The sequence below is a fragment of the Heloderma suspectum genome, chromosome 11, assembly GCF_057233095.1.
Source record: "Heloderma suspectum isolate Gila_16-S chromosome 11, 16-S_ref, whole genome shotgun sequence".
Taxonomy (NCBI): Eukaryota; Metazoa; Chordata; class Lepidosauria; order Squamata; family Helodermatidae; genus Heloderma; species Heloderma suspectum.
The window spans coordinates 1,014,616-1,036,712 of NC_139468.1; the positions used below are offsets into that span (position 1 = coordinate 1,014,616).

Below are 22,097 nucleotides of genomic sequence, written 5' to 3' on the forward strand. Positions count from 1 at the left end.
TAAAGAGAAGGTGAGTGCTTATGGGAAATGCAAAGTGACTGACCCATTCTCAGTAGCACTGACCACGTAGGGCTGCTTCTCAAAGTCCCTTGCCTTGGCCAAACAAGTCACAGATGCAGTGTGACCAAAGAGCATTTGTTTCGATGAAATCTAGAACAGCAAAAAATTAATCATGCGACAATGTCAATGTGGCCATTTCCTTACGACACGTTAAGAACATAAGAAGAGCCCCGATGCTGGATCAGACCAAGGGTCCATCTAGTCCAGCATTCTGTTCACACGGTGGCCAACCAGCTGCCTGTGGGAAGCCCACGAGCAGGACACAAGTGCAACAGCACCCTCCCTCTCATTAATAGCAATACTTTGCCTCACAGATGAGGGCAGAGAGGCGGAGGTGGCATTCTGCTCAGAGGAACTGAGTTGGGGCTGGAGACAGGCAGCGGTGGGTTCTGGCGTTATTATGAGCAGGGCGCCTTTGTGCCCTTGAGGCACCATGTCCTCATACGCACACTCGCGAGACTGTGACAGAAAGTCGGTATTCAAATACAGGACTAACATTTTTACGTGCTGGGTGGTTGGGGGCAGGGGAATGATCAAGTGGCACACCAGTAGGCCGCAGTGTCTTCATCACCTCTGAACTGGGATGAGGATGGGATGGGCAGGGATGAGAGGGTGCAAGGAAAGGAATGAGGACAAGATGGGAGGCAAGGAGCTACAGCAGCCTGGCCAGCTGGCTGGCCAGCTGGCCTAAAACATCTCAAACCTTCAGTTCTGATGACATATCCCAGAGACATATTTGTCCCTCTTGACTCCCTGTAACGATGGTCCTCTGGTCCTCCGTGATCAGGATGGCTGTGATGCTGTGGACCGGGGCTCGTTTCCCCCACAGCGTCACAACCTGAACAGAGCCCTTCATGGTGAGCTAACCTGAAAATAAAGGGAAGGCATTTCAGCGGCAGGTAGACAAGACACAGAGATCTGTATGTATTTCATAGACAGAGTGGGCGACCACAAGCAGCAGGACCTTCTCGACATGGCATCGCCCCTGTGGAACACCCACCCCTGGGACACCCCATCGCTAACTGGGGGTATTCCATTGTCTGCAAAGAAAATGTGGTTATTCGGGGGGGGAATCTTTGTTTAATATACTTATAGACCACCTTATGAAACGTATTTCAAGGTGCCTTACAAAGCACATAACAAATATAAAAATACAATGGCTATGAATACATTGAAAGAGAACAGACCACAACTGTAAACAACTTTAAAACACAGAACACCAAACCAAAAATTAAAAACAGCAGCAGATAAAACTATAACCACTTCAAAACGCCCACCTTCTACATAGGGTGGCCTTGTGTCTCACTTTACACAGGACAGTCCTCTATTTGAAGACAACCTCTATCTGAAGTACCTGAAAGGCAGTCCAAAGACAAGATCTGCTACTACTCTGGGTTTTGCCTCCTACATATGGTAAATGACTTAGATTTAGTACTGCTGAATGGGAGCATTGAAGGGGATAGAAAAGGTGAATCCACATTTTTATCAGGTTCTAGAGCATCTAGACAGGTTCTAGACATGGAGAGTGAGTTGGCAGAATCTAAATGCTGCTTCGAGGGCTCATGAGTTAGTCACCTTCTGGAGAATTGTCTCCAGAGGTTGGCATAGTAAACCAGGTGGAATGGATTTCCACATTCCAGTCAAGACCTGGGAATTATATTTTAGAGATCTGTATGCAAAAAGACAATCTGGAGCCTTGTTATTACAAACTGAAATGAATAATCAATCTACCTGACTGGTCTCCTGTCCCCACCTCTGAAATTAGCACGCTTATTTCTAAGCTTAAATTGGGCAAAGCACCCAGGAGTGATAACATTCCACCCGAGTTGCTTAAGGCCAACATGGAGTGGTCGTCCCCGGTCCTAGCAGTCTTATTTACCTGTATTGATCAGTCAGTGTGTATTGAGTATTGTCAGTAAGCTGTACGCCAGTCATCTCCTCGAGAAACTTTCAAGCTGGATGGAGGAGGAAAATCTTTTGGAAGATGAGCAGGCAGGTTTCAGACCAGGGCACTCCACAGCTGACCAGGGGCTTGTGTTACAATACCTGATCAAAAAATATTCTTCTGTTCTTAGGTGGGGGGCACTTTACACAGCTTTTATTGATTTTAAGTCTGTTTTTGATCTAATTCCAAGGGACAGGTCATGGCAAAAACTTGAGGCCGCTAACATCGATAGGCCATTGTTGAATCTTATTCAGTCTCTATGATAAAACTTGGCTGCAGGTGAGATGCAACTGTGTAGGGCATCTGACCAGGCCAATTCCAACTTATATTGGTATCAAACAGGACTGTGTTTTAGCCCCTATTTTGTTCAACATTTACATAAACTCCCTGGTCAACAGGCTTTCTGAGACAAATTCCCACCCTCCTAAATTGGCAAATAGACCTTTGTCTATTTTACTATATGCAGATGATGCAGTACTTCTTTCTCTGGCATGCATTGGCTTGAGATGGTTATTAAGGGCCTTGCACATTTATTGTAAAACTGAAAAACCGGTGATTAACTATACCAAATCTAAAGATTTAGTCTTCACTCAAAAACAGACTAAACATTGCTGGCAGATAAATGGGCACGCAACTCAGCAGCTTAAATCTTACAAATATTTGGGAGTAATTTTCCAGTTGTCTGGCTCTTGGAGAACTCAGATCTCGTAACGCCATTGCAAGTGCTCAGAGGAGTGCTAAATCACTCACCTCTTCTTTTTCTATGCGAAAGGAGGTCAGCACATACCATCTGTCCAAAAGTTTTTTTCTGCCAAGGTGTTAACACAAATGTTAATATTGCCGCTATGGAATCCATCCAAACAAAATTTCTGAGAAATATTCTTGGCCTTCCGAGTTGTGTGCCCAAAATGCTCTTGCATCTAGAGACAGGCCAAATCTCAGTTGAATCCTGGGTCTGGATGTATAAGTTAAATTTTTGGTTAAAACTGATATTTGCCCCTCAAGGTCTGGCCCCTCTGACTTTGACCTATGCATTTCAGTCAAAATAGAAAAGGGCTGTGGATGAGAAACTCTGTACTCTGGGTTTCTCGCAAAACACCATCCCGGCCCTGGGCCATACAAAAGCCAAAGGGGATATACACCAGCACATTAGGGATAACAAAGTACAAGATCATATAAGAGTGGCTACTCCATATGTCTAATTTCGAGATAGGGGGCGGGCTTTCTTACCTGCAACCTATTTAACTACTCCAACCATTTCCAAAATACAAGAGAGTGTTCATGCTGGCCAAGTTCAATGTGCTCCCTTCTGCACTTTTGGAGGGTAGATATAATAGAACCTTATACTCTTGAGCGTTTATGAGCCTGTGAAGCTGGTATGGTGGAGACTGTGGGCCATATACTGCTGCATTGTTCTTTCTATCCTTTCAGCATATTTTTATTACTCCTATTGTACAAGGAATACCTGGGAGATCTGATGTGTTTGATACAGATTATCTTTTGGCTGACCAGAATTCTCAGGTAACCTCTTAAGGTGGCTAGATCCTGTGCTGCTGCAATTGTATGTTGGCATGGGATGATGTCAATTGTTTGATAATGTTTTGTTAAAAATTTTACTATTATGAATGGTATTCATAATATTCTTATTTATTTGCATTTTAACTAACTCTTACTGCTTTCATATTATTGTATCTATAGTGCTACTTCACTCTGCTGGTCTTGTGACCGTAATAAACTATTACTTACATACTCTATCTGAAGAGAAGTCCAGTCCAAGTCCCATTTAAAGAGAAAGGCCCCAACGAAGGGAGCAAAGGCGGGTCTTCCTTGAAGCTGCCAATCAGCAGCACCTGAGCAGCAGACTGGGCAGGCAGGCACACAGATGCTGAGATGTGTTGTATTTCTATTTAACTTCTGGTAATAATAATTTCTAACCTTGCACCTATACGTATAAATCAACATATGCCATTTTTATGCAAATATCTCCTTCTATCCCCCTTTTCTATCCTTTTCTATCCCCTGGACTGCAAGGTCAAATCAGTCAATCCTAAAGGAAATCAACCCTGAGTGCTCCTTGGAAGGACAGATACTGAAGCTGAAGCTCAAATATTTTGGCCACCTAATGCGAAGGGAAAACTCTCTGGAAAAGACCCTGATGCTGGGAAAGACTGAAGGCAAAAGGAGAAGGGGACGGCAGAGGATGAAATGGCTAGATAGCATCAATGATGCAATGAATATGGACTTGAGCACACTCTGGGAGAGAGCGCAGGACAGGAAGGCCTGGCGTGCTATGGTCCATGGGGTCACGAAGAGCCGGACACGACTGAACAACAACAACATCCCCCTTTTTGGCAATTTGTACGTGGTCACTCTACCTCAAAGAATCATAGAATGGTAGGGTTGGAAGGGGCCTACAAGGCCATCGAGTCCAACCCCCTGCTCAAGGCAGGAATCCAAGTCAGAGCATCCCTGACAAATGGCTGTCCAGCCTCGTCTTGAAGGCCTCCAGTGTGGGAGAGCCCACCACCTCCCTAGGGAATTGGTTCCATTGTCGTATTGCTCTTACAGTCAGGACGTTTTTCCTGATGTTCAGCCGGAATCTGGCTTCCTCTCACTTGAGCCCATGATTCCGTGTCCTGCACTCTGGGATGATCGAGAAGAGATCCTGGCCTTCCTCTCTGTGACAACCTTTCAAGGACTTGAAGAGTGCTATCATATCTCCCCTCAGTCTTCTCTTCTCAAGCCTAAACATGCCCAGTTCTTTCAGTCTCCCTTCATAGGGCTTTGTTTCCAGTCCCCTAATCATCTTTGTTGCCCTCCTCTGAACCCTCTCCAGTTTGTCTGCATCCTTCTTAAAGTGTGGTGCCCAGAACTGGACACAGTACTCCAGATGAGGCCTAACCAGTGCTGAGTAGAGGGGAACTAGTACTTCCCGGGATTTGGAAGTGATTCTTCTATGAATGCAGCCCAAAAGAGCATTTGCCTTTTTTGCAGCCACATCACATTGTTTGCCTCATATTCAGCTTGTCATCGACAACAATTCCAAGATCCTTCTCGCTTGTAGTGTGGTTCAACCATGTATCCCCCATCTTGTAACTGTGCATTTGGTTTCTTTTTCCTAGGTGCAGAACTTGGCATTTGTCCCTATTAAATGTCATTCTGTTGTTTTCTGCCCAGCGCTCCAGTCTATCCAGATCACTTTGAATTTTGTTTCTGTCTTCCAAAGTATTAGCTATCCCACCCAATTTAGTGTCATCTGCAAATTTGATCAGCATTCCCTGCACCTCCTCCTCCAAGTCATTCATAAAAATGTTGAAGAGCACTGGGCCCAGGACTGAGCCCTGCGGTACCCCACTCGTTACCTCTCCCCAGTTTGAGAAGGTCCCATTGAGAAGCACTCTTTGAGTCCGATTCTGTAGCCAACTGTGGATCCACCGGATCGTTGTTTCATCTAGCCCACTTTGAGCTAGTTTGCTCATCAGGATATCATGGGGCACTTTGTCGAAAGCTTTGCTGAAGTCAAGGTATATAATGTCTACAGCATTCCCACGGTCTACAAGGGAGGTTACTTGATCCAAAAATGAGATCAGATTTGTCTGGCAGGACTTGTTTTTGACAAATCCATGTTGGCTTCGAGTAATCACGGCATTGTTGTCAAGGTGCTTCCAGATGGATTGCTTTATCATCTGCTCCAGAATTTTCCCAGTGATTGATGTCAGACTGACTGCTCTGTAGCTCCCAGGTTCCTCCTTTTTACCCTTTTTGAAGATAGGGACAACGTTAGCCCTCCTCCAGTCATCTGGCACTTCCCCCGTCCTCCATGATTTCTCAAAGAGAATAGACAGCGGTTCTGACAGTTCTTCTGCCAGTTCCTTTATGACTCTAGGATGCAGTTCATCTGGCCCTGGAGAATGGAACTCATTCAAGGTAATGAGGTGTTCCTTGACCATATGCCTATCGATCTCCAGCTGCAATCCTGCCCCTTCAGCCTGTACTTTGCCTTTGCCAGGGGAGTCATAGACCCTCTTTTGGGAGAAGACTGAGCCAAAGTAAGAATTGAGCACCTCTGCCTTTTCTTTGTCATCTGTTATCGTTTTGCCATCCTGATTTAATAGCTGAACCACCATTTCTTTCCTCTGCCTTTTACTATGCACGTAGCTGAAGAAAGCCTTTTTGTTGTTTTTAACATCCTTTGCTAACCTCAGCTCATTCTCAGCTTTAGCCTTCCTGACGCCATCCCTGCAATTCTGTGCTATCTGCCTGTACTCTTCCTTTGTTACTTGGCCTTCTTTCCACTTCCTATATGTGCACTTTTTTGTTTTCAGGTCATCCCGAAGCATTTTGTGAAGCCACATTGGCTTCTTCTGTTGTCTTCCACCTTTCCTTCTTGTTGGAATTGCTTGTGATTGTGCCTTGAGAATTTCCTTTTTTAAAAGCTCCCACCCATCTTGGACTCCTTTTCTCGCTAGCATCGCTTGCCATGGGACCTTACTGATCATTGTTCTGAGTTTATGAAAATCAGCTTTCCTAAAATCCAGGGTACGCGTTTGACTACACTCGGCTTTTGCTTCCCTTAGAACCAAGAACTCAAGTACAACATGGTCGCTTTCCCCCAGAGTTCCTGTAACTGCTACTTGATCCACTAAGTCATCTCTGTTGCTTAGGATCAAGTCAAGGATAGCCGATCCTCTAGTTCCTTCCTCTACTTTCTGTAGGAGGAAGTTATCCGCCACACAAGTCAGGAATTTCCTGGAGGGGCCATGTTTTGCAGAATTTGTCTCCCAACACATATCGGGGAAATTGAAGTCCCCCATTACTACTACATCATGCTTCCTTAAAACACTGGCTATTTGCTTTTCAAAAGTTTCATCCTTGTCTTCTCCTTGATTGGGTGGCCGGTAGTAGACTCCGACCACCAGGTTCCTTTTATTCTTTGCTCCATTTATTTCAACCCAGATGCTCTCGATGGGGCTACCAAGCTCCTCCTCCTGTATTTCTGTGCAGGGATATGTATTTTTCACATACAGTGCAACCCCACCTCCCTTTCTGTTCCTCCTGTTCTTTTTGAACAAGTTATATCCTTCAATTGCTGTATTCCAGTCATGAAAGTCATCCCACCAAGTCTCAGTTATACCTATCAGGTCATAATTTCCCTCTTGTATTAAGAGTTCAAGTTCGTTCTGTTTGTTTCCCATACTCTGGGCATTAGTATAGAGACATCGAAGACCATGTGCTTCATAGTCTGGCTTTCTTCCTACATGTGTCTGAAGACTATTATTGGGCGCTATCAGAGCTGTTCTCTCCATTGCAGTGCATGCGCCTATGTCCACTGTTACCCCCAACATTACATCTCCCTTCCCCGTAGGATTCAGTTTAAAGCCCTCCTGATGAAGTTCTTCATGCTGTGGCCAAACACATTCTTCCCAGCCTTTGTGAGGTGCAACCCATCCCTAGCCAACAGCCCATCTTCCAGGAAGTATAGCCCGTGGTCCCAGAATCCAAATCTCTCTCGTCGGCACCACCTTCGTAGCCAGTCATTCACCCGGAGTATTTTTCGTTCCCTTTCTATCCCTCTTCTAACTACTGGAAGGATGGATGAGAAAACTATCTGGGCCCCAAAGTTCTTGAGTTTCCTTCCCAAAGCTTCAAAGTCTGACGTGATCTCTTCGTAGCTCCGCTTGGCGGTATCATTTGTTCCCACATGGATGAGAAGACAGGGATACCTGTCAGTGGGCTTTATGAGTGCAGGCAACCTTTCAGTCACGTCTCTAATCTGTCCTCCCGGGAGACAACATACCTGGCGAGTCCATGGGTCTTCGCGACATACTTGGGTCTCGATCCCACGCAGCAAGGAGTCTCCCACTACTACCACTCTTCTCTTCTTCTTCTTGTAGGCCTGGGTTTCATCGCCTCTGTTTGACTGACCTTTAGCCTCTTGCTCACTCTCATGCAGGTTCCCCTGTGATTCTTCCTCTGCAGGCTGTCCTCCAGTCTCATCCGCAAGTACCTGGAATCGGTTCCACAGCTCCACTGCTTCCACCGGTGCAGAGTGGCGTCTAGTTCTTCTTCTCCTGTCACCCTTTTCCAAGGAGTATCCTCTATTCCATTTTTCTTCACCTCAGCATTTCCCACTGCCTCATCTTGCTGTTGCTCTTCAAGCTTCTGGTCTGCCCATTGTTGCTGTAGTTCCCCCATTCTGTCCAAGAACTCTTCGTGTTCTCTTATTCCCCGGAGGGTCGACAGTCGCCGCTCCAGTCCACTTACTTTTTCCTCCAGCAGCGTGATCAACTTGCACTTGTTGCAGGTGTAGGCCATGTTGTTCTCAGGCAAGAAAACAAACATTGCACACACCTTGCAGGTCACCACCACTGGAGAGTCTTGTCCTTCCATAGCCTCTTTTCCCTTTTTGTGTCTAGCTTTGTGATTGTTGTAGACTAGCCTGTGCCTGCCCCTCTACTCAGTAGAGGTTAAAAGCACAGTCCCACTGGTGTGAAAGTCACAAGACAAATAAATGGAAAAAAGTTAGTTAAAATAAAAAATAAAAATAATTTTAAAAAATGTTAGGGGCCTCCCCCTTGACCTCCCCTGCCGAACTCCCCTGGCCAACTCCTGTTTGCTCCCCCTGTCCGCTCGCTCTGTTCGCTCGCTCTCTGGCAGCTTGCCTGCTTCTGTAGTCCCTGGACCAGCTGGAGCAGCTTGCTCTGCTCTCAGAGTAGAGTAGCAAAAACTTAAAGTAGCAGCAGATAAAACAATGAACAACCAAAGTTAAAAGGCCTCAGCAATTGAAAACATCTTCACCTGGTGCCTGAAATTCAGAAGGGTTGGTGCAGGTGCACAGACCTGGGGAGGCCACTGCAGACTCATCTAGATTGTGCCAGGGAGAAGCCCCCGTCCTTGGTGACTACCTACCACTTACCCTTATCAGGCAGGGGGAGAAGAAGCAGGGCCTCCTCAGATGATGGGGAAGCACTGGTGGGCAGCCCTGGAGGTACCCTGGTCCCAAAGGGGCTTCCTAGGTTAATGCCAGCACTCTGAATTACACATGGAAAAAAACACTTACTTCATTTATATCCTACCTTTCCTCCAAGGAGCTCATGCTGGCATTCATGGCTCTCTTTCCCCCCATTGTCCTCACAGCAGCCCTGAGAGGTAGGTCAGGCTGAAAGATAGTGACTGGCCCAGAAGAGATTGTGGCCTAGCAGGGGTCCAAACCTGGGCCTTCTCAGTCCTAGTCCAACCATCTAACCACTACACTGCCTTGGCTGGGGACACAGGGCTCTGAAGGACGGCCTCCTCCCACATGAACCTGCTTCTGCATTAAGGCTGCATCAGATCAGAACCGTGGCCATGTGCTACTCCTGTCCTGGAGGGGCCACAGATAGCACACCTGGATCAGCTGGTGAACAGCACTTTGGGCCACTAACTACCTGGACTTTCAAGGTGAGGGCCAAACCAGCAGCACTCCCAGAGTGCAAGCCAGAGCCCCACCCACTGCACTGTCTGTTGAACCCTCCCTGGCAGCCGGATTCAGGCTCCACACTGGGAACTGGTTTGTTTACAAGGCGCCACCAGAGCTCCTAACACAGGCGCACAGCTAGGCTTCTCCTCATCTGAGGGGCGGTGCAGGCCTGGCTGTCCTTATTGGGACTGTGCACTCTTAATGCACTGTGCCTGCATATAACACATCCCTAAATTACTTTTCCTCCCAACCCTCCACATTTAACCTGCCTGCAGTTAATTAACTGGGCACTGGAAAGAGATCTCAGTGCAAGCAGCAAGAGCCAAGTCCTTCAGGCCAGTTCTGGAAGATTCTGCTCAGGAAGCTTGCAGTGGAAACATCAATCCCACCCCTCTCCCAACAGCTGCCTCGCCTCTCCCGTCTCCCCTGCCTTGGTGAAGGCTCGAGGAGAGGCCGCAGTCTGTGTGGGGATGTGGTGTGGGGCTGTAAATATTCCGCTGTCTGGCTCTTCCTCACTCTCAGAGGGCACCAGGATCTGGCAGGGAAAGAGAAACCTAGGACCAAGCTTCCTGTGAAGCAGCCACTTCATACTTCCACTCTGAAATGGTGGCTGGTCAGTCTTTTCCTCATACTACAGTGTGGTGCGTAAAGTATAGGGGCAGGTTGTGGGAAACTCAGGTTCAAATTCCTGCTGAACTACGATGAAGTCAGCCGCAGCAGACCCCAGCCAGGGTAGCCCTGGACAAGCCAAATGCCAAGGGTGTAGTGACTGGGGGGGGGGGAAATGAGGGCATTCCCCCCCCAGTGATAATTCTGCCCCCCCCCCTGAAATTTTCCGTCAGTCCCCAAATTTCTAGCATTGCAGTAACTTAAAATGTCAGTTGAGCTTTTACAGTTTAGGCATCCGAAGAGAAGTGGCAGGGCAAAGCTTCCAAGCGAATGCAAACACAACTAATATTTGGTATCTGTGTTCAGTATCAGATGGTCTTTGGTTACAACACAGTGCAATGAGAATTACATGTATGTAACTGTAAAATGAAGTAAGAATATGTTCAGAGAAATAAGATTAATCCATGCACCCAAAGTTGGGGCAGAAAAACAAACTGGAACATTACTACAGAAAGACAGCAGAAAATGAAGAGATGAGGAATTAATTTGGCGCATTCAGATGAATAGGTGTGAACACAAATCTTGATGGATGGGAGTTTGGAACTGGAGGAAAGAAAGGTGGGAAGGACAATATTGTTATGCACTGCAGAGCATGCCTCCCGTCATGCTCAGCCAGCCTCTGTAGGCGGTGGGTGTTATTAGTGTATCTGGTGGGTGAGCCGAGGCATTTGGGCCTACTCTGTACAGCAGCCTAGCCTAGTCTAGGGCAGGATCTGAGACGCAGCAGAGGGGTGAGGCTCTCCAAGGCCCAGGAAGCCTAATGAGAACCTTGCTAACTTAGACCAGGCAATGGGGAGCCGGAATATTGTGAGTAAGTGTCTGGGAGGCATTTCTTCCCTAGTTGGTTAAAAAAAAAAAGTTGGAAAATATAACCTTTCAAGCTGGTTCCATTTCAAAATGGCTTTGAAGCATATAATGTGGTTAGAGCCTTAACTGCAAGTTTTAGACCTCCACCCAATTGTGCAAATGATCATTATAGTTCACCTTATCTTTTCTCATGTAAACTTATGTACTACCAAAATAGGGTGTGTGAGATTTGCTCATTGCAGCTGGCTGGCTCAGGATCTTTCTGTAGAACAGAGATTGTGTGCTTGTCCAGTTAATTCTAGGACCTGTAGCTCGGAGAGACATATACTTCCTATGTGACATGCTGTCAAGCATTTCCTTATGAAAAGTGATGTTTATAGGCATTAAATTAATTTTTAAAGTGAAACTTCTTAACTGCTTTTCTGGCATGGCAAAGGAGACGTGGGTAGTTAGTTCTGGGAAGCAGCTGCCCAGGAGAATCATAGAATAGTAGGGTTGCAAGGGGCCTACAAGACCCTCAAGTCCAACCCCCTGCTCAGTGCAGGAATCCAAGTCAGCGCATCCCTGACAGGTGGCTGTCCAGCCTCGTCTTGAACACCTCCAGTGTGGGAGAGCCCACCACCTCCCTAGGGAATGGGTTCCATTGTCGTATTGCTCTAACAGTCAGGAGGTTTTTCCTGATGTTCAGCCGGAATCTGGCTCCCTGTAACTTGAGCCCATTATTCTGTGTCCTGCACTCTGGGATGATCGAGAAGAGATCCTGGCCTTCCTGTCTGTGACTGCCTTTCAAGTACTTGAAGAGCGCTATCCTATCTCCCCTCAGTCTTCTCTTCTCAAGGCTAAACATGCCCAGTTCTTTGTCTCTCCTCATACGGCTTTGTTTCCAGTTCCCTGATCATCCTCGTTGCCCTCCTCTGAACCCTCTCGTTTGTCCGCATCCTTCTTAAAGTGTGGTGCCCAGAACTGGACACAGTACTCCAGATGAGGCCTAACCAGTGCGGAGTAGAGGGGAACTAGTACTTCCCGGGATTGGGAAGCTATGCTTCTATTAATGCAACTGATCTCACAGTTGTGGGGCAGCTGAGGCCTAGTAGAAAACAGCCAGAAGGTACATTGCCTGCAAATTCCACCTTACAGGGTCTTTCCACAGAGGCTGATGGCTGCATGTGTTGCGCTTGCACTGGTGTCCACAGAATACAGGAGTTTACGGAATGATCCTGTGGGCTATTCCTTTTCAAAACTAAAAATGAAATGAAATTAAAATGGTTGAATGTTATTCTGCAGCCATTTTCAGTGAGTGTTTCCCAAGCCCTTGATGTCATAGCAGCAGTTTCGGAAGAAATGACATCACTGCAAAACGATGGCAGTTTTCAAAGCATTCTTGAAGAAGCAAGAGGAACTTCAAGCCTATCTACTGAGGAAGTACAAGGATATGGCAGAATCCTGCAAAACCCCAACACTTCACGATCTTGCTAAAACATTGTACCTATACAAGGAAGCCTTTCCACGCATGTACACTTTCGATGCTGCAGGACTCACCTCTGGTGCATGTACAGCTGTGTGTGAAATTTTATTTTCAACTTTGGCACATGTGCTGACACCATACAGGTGTTCAATGCTTCATCAGAGAAAAGCAAACTTTGTAATCTTGGCTTTTGAAAGTAACATATTTGAAGGAATTCCAAGTGAACAGTTCCTCCGTATGTTTGCTTCCTAGTCACTGTTATTTAGTTTACACAGCTATTTTGCATGTGAAAAATATTGTGTTTTAAATTGTTTGCTTTGTTGCAAACTTCACAAGTCATAGTTCCTAATTAAAACATATATAACTGGGGATTATTTTTGCCACTACCTATGAAAACTTTTTTCTCCAGAAACCTCTTTTACAGTGACCGCTGCCCCAACCCTTTCCCCCCGCCCCCATTTTTGTCTCTGCCCACCCAATGAAAATTGCCTTGCCGAACATCCTCCAATTAGCCTTCCTCACAGAGAAGCTGTGGGGCCAAAACATGGCACTGGTGAGCTTTTGGGAGGGAGGGAGGGACGGAGGGAGGGACGTAAACATCACAGGCATGGGAAGGGGTTGCCAGCTAAGCCTCAGGAATATTTTTGAAGCCTCTTCAAGGGTATTTGGCATGGCAAAGCGAAGAACGTCAGAACAGAACTTAAAAAATACAATACAAACATCTAAACCTGATTGTTGGGAAAAACCGTATTGCATGTATAACCTTTGGAACAGACTGCTTACATGGGAAAAGTACCCACATCACAAGGCACACAGAATATTTTACAAAGAAGAGTTTTTCTATTTTGATCATTGGAAAAAATATTTACACATTTTAAAGCAAAAATATAAGCTTTTCCTGTATTAGCTGAGTTATGTTTTATGATTTATGTGTTCTTCTCCTAACTAAAAGAAAACCCCCAAGGTTTACTTTGGAGTTCATTTTTAGGACACAGGAGATACAATATTATCACGAGTATCCTGTAAGGAAGTAAATGTGAAGTAACACCAACATTTTGTCTAATAGTTATTAGCTTTTATGGCATGCGTCTTTTATGGCATGCATCTTTTGTCATTTTGATGCACCTACAGCAAAACTTCTAATATTTTATCAAGAGATTTTTTAAATCAGACTCTTGCTTTAAAGGGGCAAAATCTTTTCCTGCAAAGTCAGATATTGCTCCACCCACCCCTGGGCTGCATGTAGCTTATCAGCATGTGCTAAATTGCACTAGAGGTGACTACTCCAGCACACTGTATTCTTGACATTAACCCATCACTCATGGCTAAGTCACGTTTCTCTGCTGCTCCAGGAATTGCTACTTGCAACTGTTGCTGTTGCAGGAGACCTGCAGCCGGAAAGGGGCGCAAGGTGGCAGTGGTCAGCCAGCCAGCGAGCAGCAGCGGCTTGTTCTCACCTGAGGCAACAAGATACACTGGGCTGGGCCTGGTGGCTTTCAGTACTATCAGCCATGCTATCCTTCTGGACAGGCTGCCTGACCTGGGCCTTGGAGGGACTGTGTCGCAGTGGTTCTGCTTCTACTTAGTCAGTTCCAGAAGTAGTGCCAGCGGATCACTGCTCAGCCCACGGGAGAGGGTGTCCAAGGATGTGGACTAATGCGTCATCAACATGTGGAGGACACTCAGTTCTACCTTTTTCACCTAGTCAGAGAGCCAGTGTGGTGCAGTGGGGAGAGTGTTAGACTGGGAGCCGGGAGATCCGGGTTCTAGTCCCCACTTGGCCATGGAAGCTCACTGGGCGACTTTGGGCCAGTCACAGACTCTCAGCCCAACCCACCTCACAGGGTTGTTGTTGTGAGGATAAAATGGAGAGGAGGAGGAGAATGTAAGTCGCCTTGGGTTCCTTGCGAGAGGAAGGAAGGCGGGGTATAAATGCAATAATAAATAAATAAATAAATAAATAAATAAATGGGTGAGGCACTGGGTGTTCTGAATCCAAACCAATGTTTGGACACAGTAATGGACTGGATGGGGATCAATCAACTGAGACACAATCTACATAAGACGGGGGTGCTGTTAGTGGGTGGTCATCTGCCCAACTGCGTGGTGTTCAAGCTGGCTTGGAGGGGGTGCACTCCCTCTGAAGAACCAGATTCGCCTCTGGGATGTGTGCTTGGCTCCATTTCTGTCCCTTGAGGCACAGGTGGCCTCAGGGGCTTGTACTGCCTTTTATTTATTTATTTATTTTTAAATTTATTAATTGCCCATCTGGCTGGTCACCCAGCCACTCTGGGCGATGTACAACACACCATAAAACAATTTAAAACAAATTCTACCATAAAAATTTTTTTTTAATACCCTAACCCACCCCAAATGCCTGCCTGAACAACCACGTTTTTAATGCATGACGGAAGCTCATTAAAGAGGGGGCATGACGGAGTTCCCTAGGGAGGGAGTTCCACAGAGTGGGGGCCACCACAGAAAAGGCCCTCTCCCTCGTCCCCACCAGTCTAGCTGTCCTGGCTGATGGGACAGAGAGAAGGCCATCCGAGGCTGATCTTGTTAAGCGGCCTGTCTGGTGTTGCCGGAGGCGCTCCTTAAGATAGGCTGGGCCGGAACCATATAGGGTTTTAAAGGTCAAATCTTCATCAGCTTCGGCTGATATATCAACTGGGACCCTATCTGGACAGAGGTAGCCTTGTTACAGTCATCCATGCTCTGGTAACCTCTCAACTGGATTAGTGAAATGTGGTATATGTGGGGGCAGGGCCAGCCCCCCCCCCCATGAAGCTGGGTGAAGCCCCCACCTCAGGCAGCAGAGCAGGAGGAGCAGCAAATGTCCCTAGCTGGGGAAGCGGTTCCTCTCCCCAGACTCTACTTTAAACATGCACACACCCCCTGGAGCCTGAGGAGGCTGTCCCGTAACTGACCAGAGGAATCCCTGCTGAGTGGCAAGACCCCAGGCACCCCCCACCCACCCCTGCAGTCATTACGAGCTGGAAGCCGGGCCAGGAATCAATACGGGTATTTCAACTAGCCAGGGCCTGCTAGTAATATCTTGTTTGTATTTCTAGAATGAACAGCACACGGAACACTTATTTCATTCCCCACAATAATACCCCACAATCAGGAACACGGCGAGGGCAAGACCGTACTCCAGCTGCTGATTACATCAAAGGTTTGAAGCACAAATTCAATTTTATGATGTTAATCTCAGCCTGCCACTCAGAAATTTTCTCAGAGGGATATGATTTTTCTCTGGATTTCATTTTAAGAATGATTTTCTTCTTCAACAATCAATAAAGATACGTTTTCATCAAAATACTCTATCTTGGTGGAATTCAATTGGCCATCTCAAGCCCTTTTAGTGACACAATATTAATTAAAATATGTTATGTTGCTCCTGAGAAACAGGGCAATGAAAACAGAAGCATCTCAGAACATGTCTCCTACAAGCATGCAATACACAAGAGAGGCCTTGCCCACACCCAAGCTCTGAGAGTAGGTTTGATCTTTCTGCATCATTTAACAGTTGCCAAAAAATCACATTTAACCCACACTTGTCAATGCCCAAAATTTGGGCACAGATGTGAAGCTGAACAGCACCACAGAAGTGGCATGAGCACTTTGCACACAACATGCTTTGTTAAAAGGTGAAAGGTTGTTAGTGTACGGATTAGTCTCTTTCTGGAGTCTACAAGAAGATTTCCTGCGAAATAGTAAAAGAAGCTCATCTGTTTAATGGCAGTTCCTGAGTGTTATTCATGTAAGCTGGACTTATGTGAATTTCTTTCAAATAAAAGGTTAAAGAATAAATGGTTAAGAAAAACTAGCTTTTACTCTCAGAAATGCCTTTTGCAATTCTTCTGCTCAGATTGTCACTGAACAACTGAGAAATGTTGTTGAGGGAATACAGAAGTGTGCCAGAAAGACGAGAGAAATTCCCTACGGGGGTTCTGCACACCGGGTGGCTGCAACCAGATGGCACAGAAAACGAAACTTGAGGAAAACTGGAGAGTTCCTGCCTGCCAAGCCAAACCACATGTCGGGGGGGGGGGGCTGCACAGCCACAGTGGAGCCCGCCACTGAAATGCCACCTAAATCTGAGGCATGCTGGTGGAGTCCTCTTCGGTGAAAGATCTGAAGAATGCTGAATGAAACCAGTCTGGAGGTTTCTCCTCGAGCAAAATGTCTCAGGCCTCTGGAGAAAAGCAAGAACAGTGAAGGGATGATGACATTTCTCAGGGATGTGGGATGGCAGTCCCCACATCCTGAACCCCCTTTCCGCATTGGAGCGGGATGCGGCTCATGCATTATCCCTAATGCAAGTTCTGAGGGGTTCTGGTATCTTCCCCAAACCTGACATTTGGGGAATTTCACATCACCCTTACCTTGCTTGTTCTCAAGAGGTGGGTTGGGCCAACCCCCCAACACACACCCACTTGAGATATTGAATGGAATGCTTTGGTATGAGATATCTGGTTTGACCATACCCAGATGGGTGGCTCTGCTCGTCTGTGGTGTAGGTAGCAAAAACACCACGGAGTTTGTGGCGCCCTAAACATACTATGTTGAGCATTTTCCCGTGGGCTCCCTCCCTGGGGATGATGTAATTTGGTGCCTCAAATACAAACCCTATCAAATGGGGCAGAGTGACAGCCTTTCCCTGCCATCACTTCATGAGGAAAGCTGCACAGAGCACCCTACAGCAGACAAAATGGAGCTGGGCTATGGCCCCACTTTGGGTCCATGAGGTTGTAAATTCTTCTGTGAAAGAGGAGGTGGTACCAGCCTCCCCAAACGAGACAGCCATCAGGCCACTCCTGAGGATCACCTAACCTGGACCCAGAAAGGGAGGACGACTACAGGCCAGTTGCAAACACCCCCTTCTCGGGCAAGGCGCTCCAGCGAGTGGCTGCCGATCAACTCCGGCTGAGCCGAGCCCAGACGGAGGCACTCTTGGGAGGGGGTCGTCGGCCCAGCCGAGCGCTGCTCAGCCTGCCCCAGACTCGCGCGCCCACCCGCCGATCCGGTGCGCAGCTTGGGGCTGCTCCTGGTGCGCCGGTGTCGCCGGAGGCCCAGGTGGCCTCGGCGGCCGCGAGCACCTTTGATCAGGTTAGGCGGATCTACCAGCTGCAGCCCTAGCACGGCAGAGTCTGGCGGCAGCTACCCAGCTCCGGTAGCCTCCCGGCGGGGGTCCTGCGATGCGACGCGTGGCGCGCGGGGCTCCCGCTGAAGGCGGCTCGGGAACTCGGACGTTGGCCGGGGTGACCGCGTGAGCCCAGGCTGCGACGGCTGCCCGGCCCCCAGCCCCTCTCGAGCCCATTCGAAGTGCTGGCGTCGGCCTCTACTGCCCGGCGCGGCCGGGGCGCAGGGCCTCCCCCCGCCCGCAGCCGCTCGGACCCTCCGCGCACCTTCCGAGGCCCTCCTCCCGGGGGGCCCGCGGGAGGAAGCCGGGCGGGCGGCCACGAGGGGCGGCGTCTCGGGGGCGGCACCCGCTTACGGCGCCCCTCCCCGAAGACCCCGCCCGCGGCGCCGGTCCTCTGGGGCGCCAGGCCAAGGCCCTCCTTTTCCCCCAGGCATTTTGCGGACGGGGCGTTCCGATTTTATGGCCGTTAGTCCTGTGCTGTTCCTTGCTCGCACCCTTTGAAATATTTGCATTGTATTATATATTTTTAAGGGCTTGTATCGCATTTCGGCTGCTTGACTGTTTGCAATCCGCCCAGCGAGCGTTATGGGATGGGCTGAAAATATACATACAGGTGAGGCGGCGGCAGCAGCCCTGCGGAAACTGGACCCCCGAAGCCGCGCCCGGCCAAGGCGCAGGACACGCCGCCCGCCCCCCGGCCGGCCAAGGCGCGCCCGGCCGCGGCGGGGCATGGAGGGCGGGGCGCCCCCGCCCGGCCCTGGAGCGCGCCTCCGCCCGGCCCTGGAGCGCGCCTCCGCACTCTCCGCCGGGCGGCGGCGGCCCCTGGAGCGCAGGAGGCGCGCGCAGCAGCCCGCGGAGACCGCCCCGTGGCCGGCCGGGCGCCCGGAGGCGCGCGGGGAGGGGCGGGCCCGGCCGCCTGGCTCCGCTCCCCTCCACCGGGGAGGGGCGCCAGGGGCCACAGCCCCTCCCCCTGGGCAGCCGCTCGAGCCGCGGGCACTTCGCGGCGGCCGGGCGAGCCCCGAAGCGCGGCGGCGGCGGTTCCTGCGCGAGCCAGGCTGCGACGCCGCCGGAGCCCCCGCCGCCGGCCCCCCCCCCAGGGCTTGAGAACGGGAGGCTCAGCCACAGCCCCGGCGGGAAGAGAGCGCCTTCGCAGGGGAGGGGGGGTCTTCGTCCGTGGTCGCGGACAGGCTGCAGGGGGCAGGCGAGAGCCCCGGCGCCTCTCTGGAAAGCGCCCGGAAGGGCGATGACGGCGGGTGCCTCTGGGAACGCGATCCCCGCCTGGCCTGGCGGGGGCGCACGGCGAAGAAGCCCCCGGGTGCCCGCGCCGTGGCCACTGGAGCCCCGTTCCCAATCGCCGAACGAAGCCCGCGGCACCAGCTCTCCCCGGGGGAAAAGGGGGAGGCGGCCGTGCCCGCGCGAGGCTGCCGCCAGAAGCGGGGCGGGCGGCTGGGCAGGTTCGCCGGGCGGCCAAGGAAAGGCAGCGCCGGACCTGCTCGCGCTCCCAAAGGCGCCTCCGCCGCGCACGCCGCGCTCCCGGCCGGACAAGCCCGCCTCCCTCCGCCCTCCCAGAGCAGCCTAGCCCCGCGTGGAGGGCAGCGGGCGCCAGTGTCCTGCCCCACCGGCGCAGCCCCCGCGCAGCGAGGCCCCACGGCGGCCAGTGGGCGGGACCGTGCGGGAGCCCCTGGCTGGCCCTGGGGGGAGCGGCGGCCTGCGGTGCGCGGTGGCCCCGAGCGCCCAGCTGGGCCCCCTTCGCCTGCCCCCTGGGCCGACGATGACTCTGAGCCAGAGCGGCTGCGAGGGCGGACGAGCGGGCCCGGGGGAATCCGCGCTCTGCCTCCGGGCGGGGTCCGCAGCCCCACTCACCGGCACGCGGGCTCCCGGAGGGCTGCACGCGTTCCCAGGCGCAGCAGGGGGCTCTCCTCCCGCCGCCAAGCCGGGTGTCCGGGGATTGCCCAGGCCCCGCACGCCCTCCTCTTGAGCGTGGGCGCTTCTTCCTCCCCGGCGGCGGAGGCTCTTGCCGTGCCTGCTTCTGCCGCCGGCTGAGGAGCCTCGCTCCGCCCCGGACGGGAGCCGGCCTTTGCCGGAGGTAGAGCAGGCTCTGGAGCGGCAGTCCCAGCTGGTGGGAACCGGGCTCTGCCCGCTCCTGCCCCGCTTGCTCTGCAGCTCAGCTCTGGTCGAGCCCCAGCCAGGAGGGACTTCCTCTTCTGCCGCCCTTGAGTGCAGGAGCCCAGCTGGGGGCCATAGGCCCGTGTGCCTGTGCTGTCTGTTGGGGGTCAGGGCTAGGGGTGCCCGTCAGTCCTATATTTTGCTGGACTTCCTTGCTCTGTTTCATACCAAGGAGCCTTGGAATGTTTGCACTGAAGGCTGAAAAGGGAACCTATGCAAAAATGCCCTCCCTTTTAAGGCCAGATTTCAGTTGCTTTCCAGGAGGGAAGAGAAGACGTTTCTAATTTCCTGAAAAATGGCATTTTAACATGAATGATGGCAAATTACCAGACCCATAATCTGTGACGTAAGAGGAGAACATAACTTTCCATATGTGACAGTCACTTAAGGAGAAAGAAATGTTTTGTGTGGGGCCCCCAATATCCACAGCAGAAGGGCCCCGGATTACCTTCGATCTCTGGAGCTTTCCGATTCAAAAAGCTTTTTGCAATTGCTGGGAAATAGTATCTCCTGAACCACCTCTGTATACATGTGGTACTCTTAAACAGTTTGAAAAGAGTGAAGAGCCAAGATTTCCCTTTGCATGCAGAAGCCATGCTGATCCCTCCTCTGCAGCAGGGCTTGTTCTTCCAGGGGTTGAACAGTTCTAGCCTTTACCTGAGGCAGAAGTAGGGTTGGCAGGCGGTATCTTGATTCCCTGTTAAATGGTGTTACAGTAGCTACTTTACAAGCCTCTGGTATATTTTAGCTTTGTGTAATTAGCTGCGTGCAGTTGGGGAATTTAATTCAGGTGACCATTATATCTACAACTGTGGGCAAGAATCCCTTAGAAGAAATGGATTAGCACTCATAGTCAATAAAAGGGTGGGAAAAGCAGTACTGGGGTACAATCTCAAAAACGACAGAATGATCTCAGTACAAATCCAAGGCAAACCATTCAACGTCACAGTAATTCAAGCCTATGCCCCAACCACTGAGGCCAAAGAAGCTGAGGCTGATCGGTTCTATGAAGACCTACAACACCTTCTAGAACTAACACCAAAAAAAGATGTCCTCTTCATCATAGGGGATTGGAATGCTAAAGTAGGAAGTCAAGAAATCACCAGGATAACAGGCAAGCATGGCCTTGGTGTACAAAATGAAGCAGGACAAAGGCTAATAGAGTTCTGCCAAGAGAATCATATTTGCTGATCTTGGCAAACACTCCTTCCCAACAACACGAGGCGACTCTACACATGGACATCACCAGATGGTCAACTTCAAAATCAGATTGAGTATGTACTTTGCAGCCAAAGATGGAGAAGCTCTATACAGTCAGTAAAAACAAGACCTGGAGCTGACTGTGGCTCAGATCATGAGCTGCTTCTTGCAAAATTTCGGCTTAAATTGAAGAAGGTAGGGAAAACCACTAAACCATTCAGGTATGACCTCAATCATATCCCTTATGAATATACAGTGGAGGTGAAGAATAGATTTCAGGGATTAGACCTGATAGACAGAGTGCCTGAGGAACTATGGACGGAGGTCCGTAACATTGTTCAGGAGGCAGCAACTCAATCCATCCCAAAGAAAAAGACATGCAAGAAAGCCAAGTGGCTGTCTGATGAGGCTTTACAAGTAGCTGACAAAAGAAGGGAAGCGAAAAGCAAGGGAGAAAGGGGGAGATATATCCAACTGAATGCAGAGTTCCAGAGAACAGCAAGGAGAGACAAGAAGGCCTTCTTAAATTAACAATGCAAAGAAATCGAGGAAAACAATAGAATGGGAAAGACTAGAGATCTTTTCAAGAAAATCGGAGATCTCAAGGGAACGTTTTCTGTCAAGACGGGCATGATAAAGGACAAAGAAGGCAGGGACCTAACAGAAGCAGATGAGATTAAGAAGAGGTGGAAAGAATACACAGAAGAACTATACAGGAAAGATCTGAATGTCCCTGATAGCCATGATAGTGCGGTCACTGAACTGGAGCCGGACATCCTAGAGGGTGAAGACAAGTGGGCCTTAGGAAGCATTACTAACAACAAAGCTAGCGGAGATGACAGTATTCCAGCTGAGCTATTTAAAATCCTAAAAGATGATGCTGTTAAAGTGCTGCACTCAATATGCCAATACATTTGGAACATGCAACAGTGGCCACAAGACTGGAAAAGGTCAGTTTACATTCCAATTCCAAAGAAGGGCAATACCAAAGAGTGTTCAAACTACTGTACGATTGCGCTCATTTCACATGCCAGCAAGGTTATGCTCAAAATCCTACAAGCCAGGCTTCAGCAGTATGCGAACCGGGAACTACCGGAAGTACAAGCTGGGTTTCGAAGAGGCAGAGGAACTAGAGATCAAATCGCCAACTTTCGCTGGATCATGGAGAAAACAAGAG

The 22,097-nt window shown here is 49.6% G+C and overlaps 1 protein-coding gene across 19 annotated transcripts in view; it reads right to left on the minus strand.

Annotated features, from left to right (window-relative positions):
• Positions 1 to 19,615, minus strand: part of WDR72 (WD repeat domain 72) — a 215,406-nt gene extending 195,791 nt beyond the window's left edge. For all 19 annotated transcript variants that reach the window (XR_014785267.1, XR_014785268.1, XR_014785270.1 and 16 more), the window contains exons 1-3: positions 19,418 to 19,615; positions 764 to 927; positions 44 to 150 (exon numbers count right to left, since the gene is read on the minus strand). Coding sequence is in view for 7 of the 19 variants with exons in the window: in XM_084816462.1 (XP_084672588.1) it covers positions 44 to 150; positions 764 to 916 (260 nt within the window). In the remaining 12 variants the exon portion in view is untranslated. The remainder of the gene's footprint in view (positions 1 to 43; positions 151 to 763; positions 928 to 19,417) is intronic.
• Between the last annotated feature and the right edge of the window lie 2,482 nt (positions 19,616 to 22,097).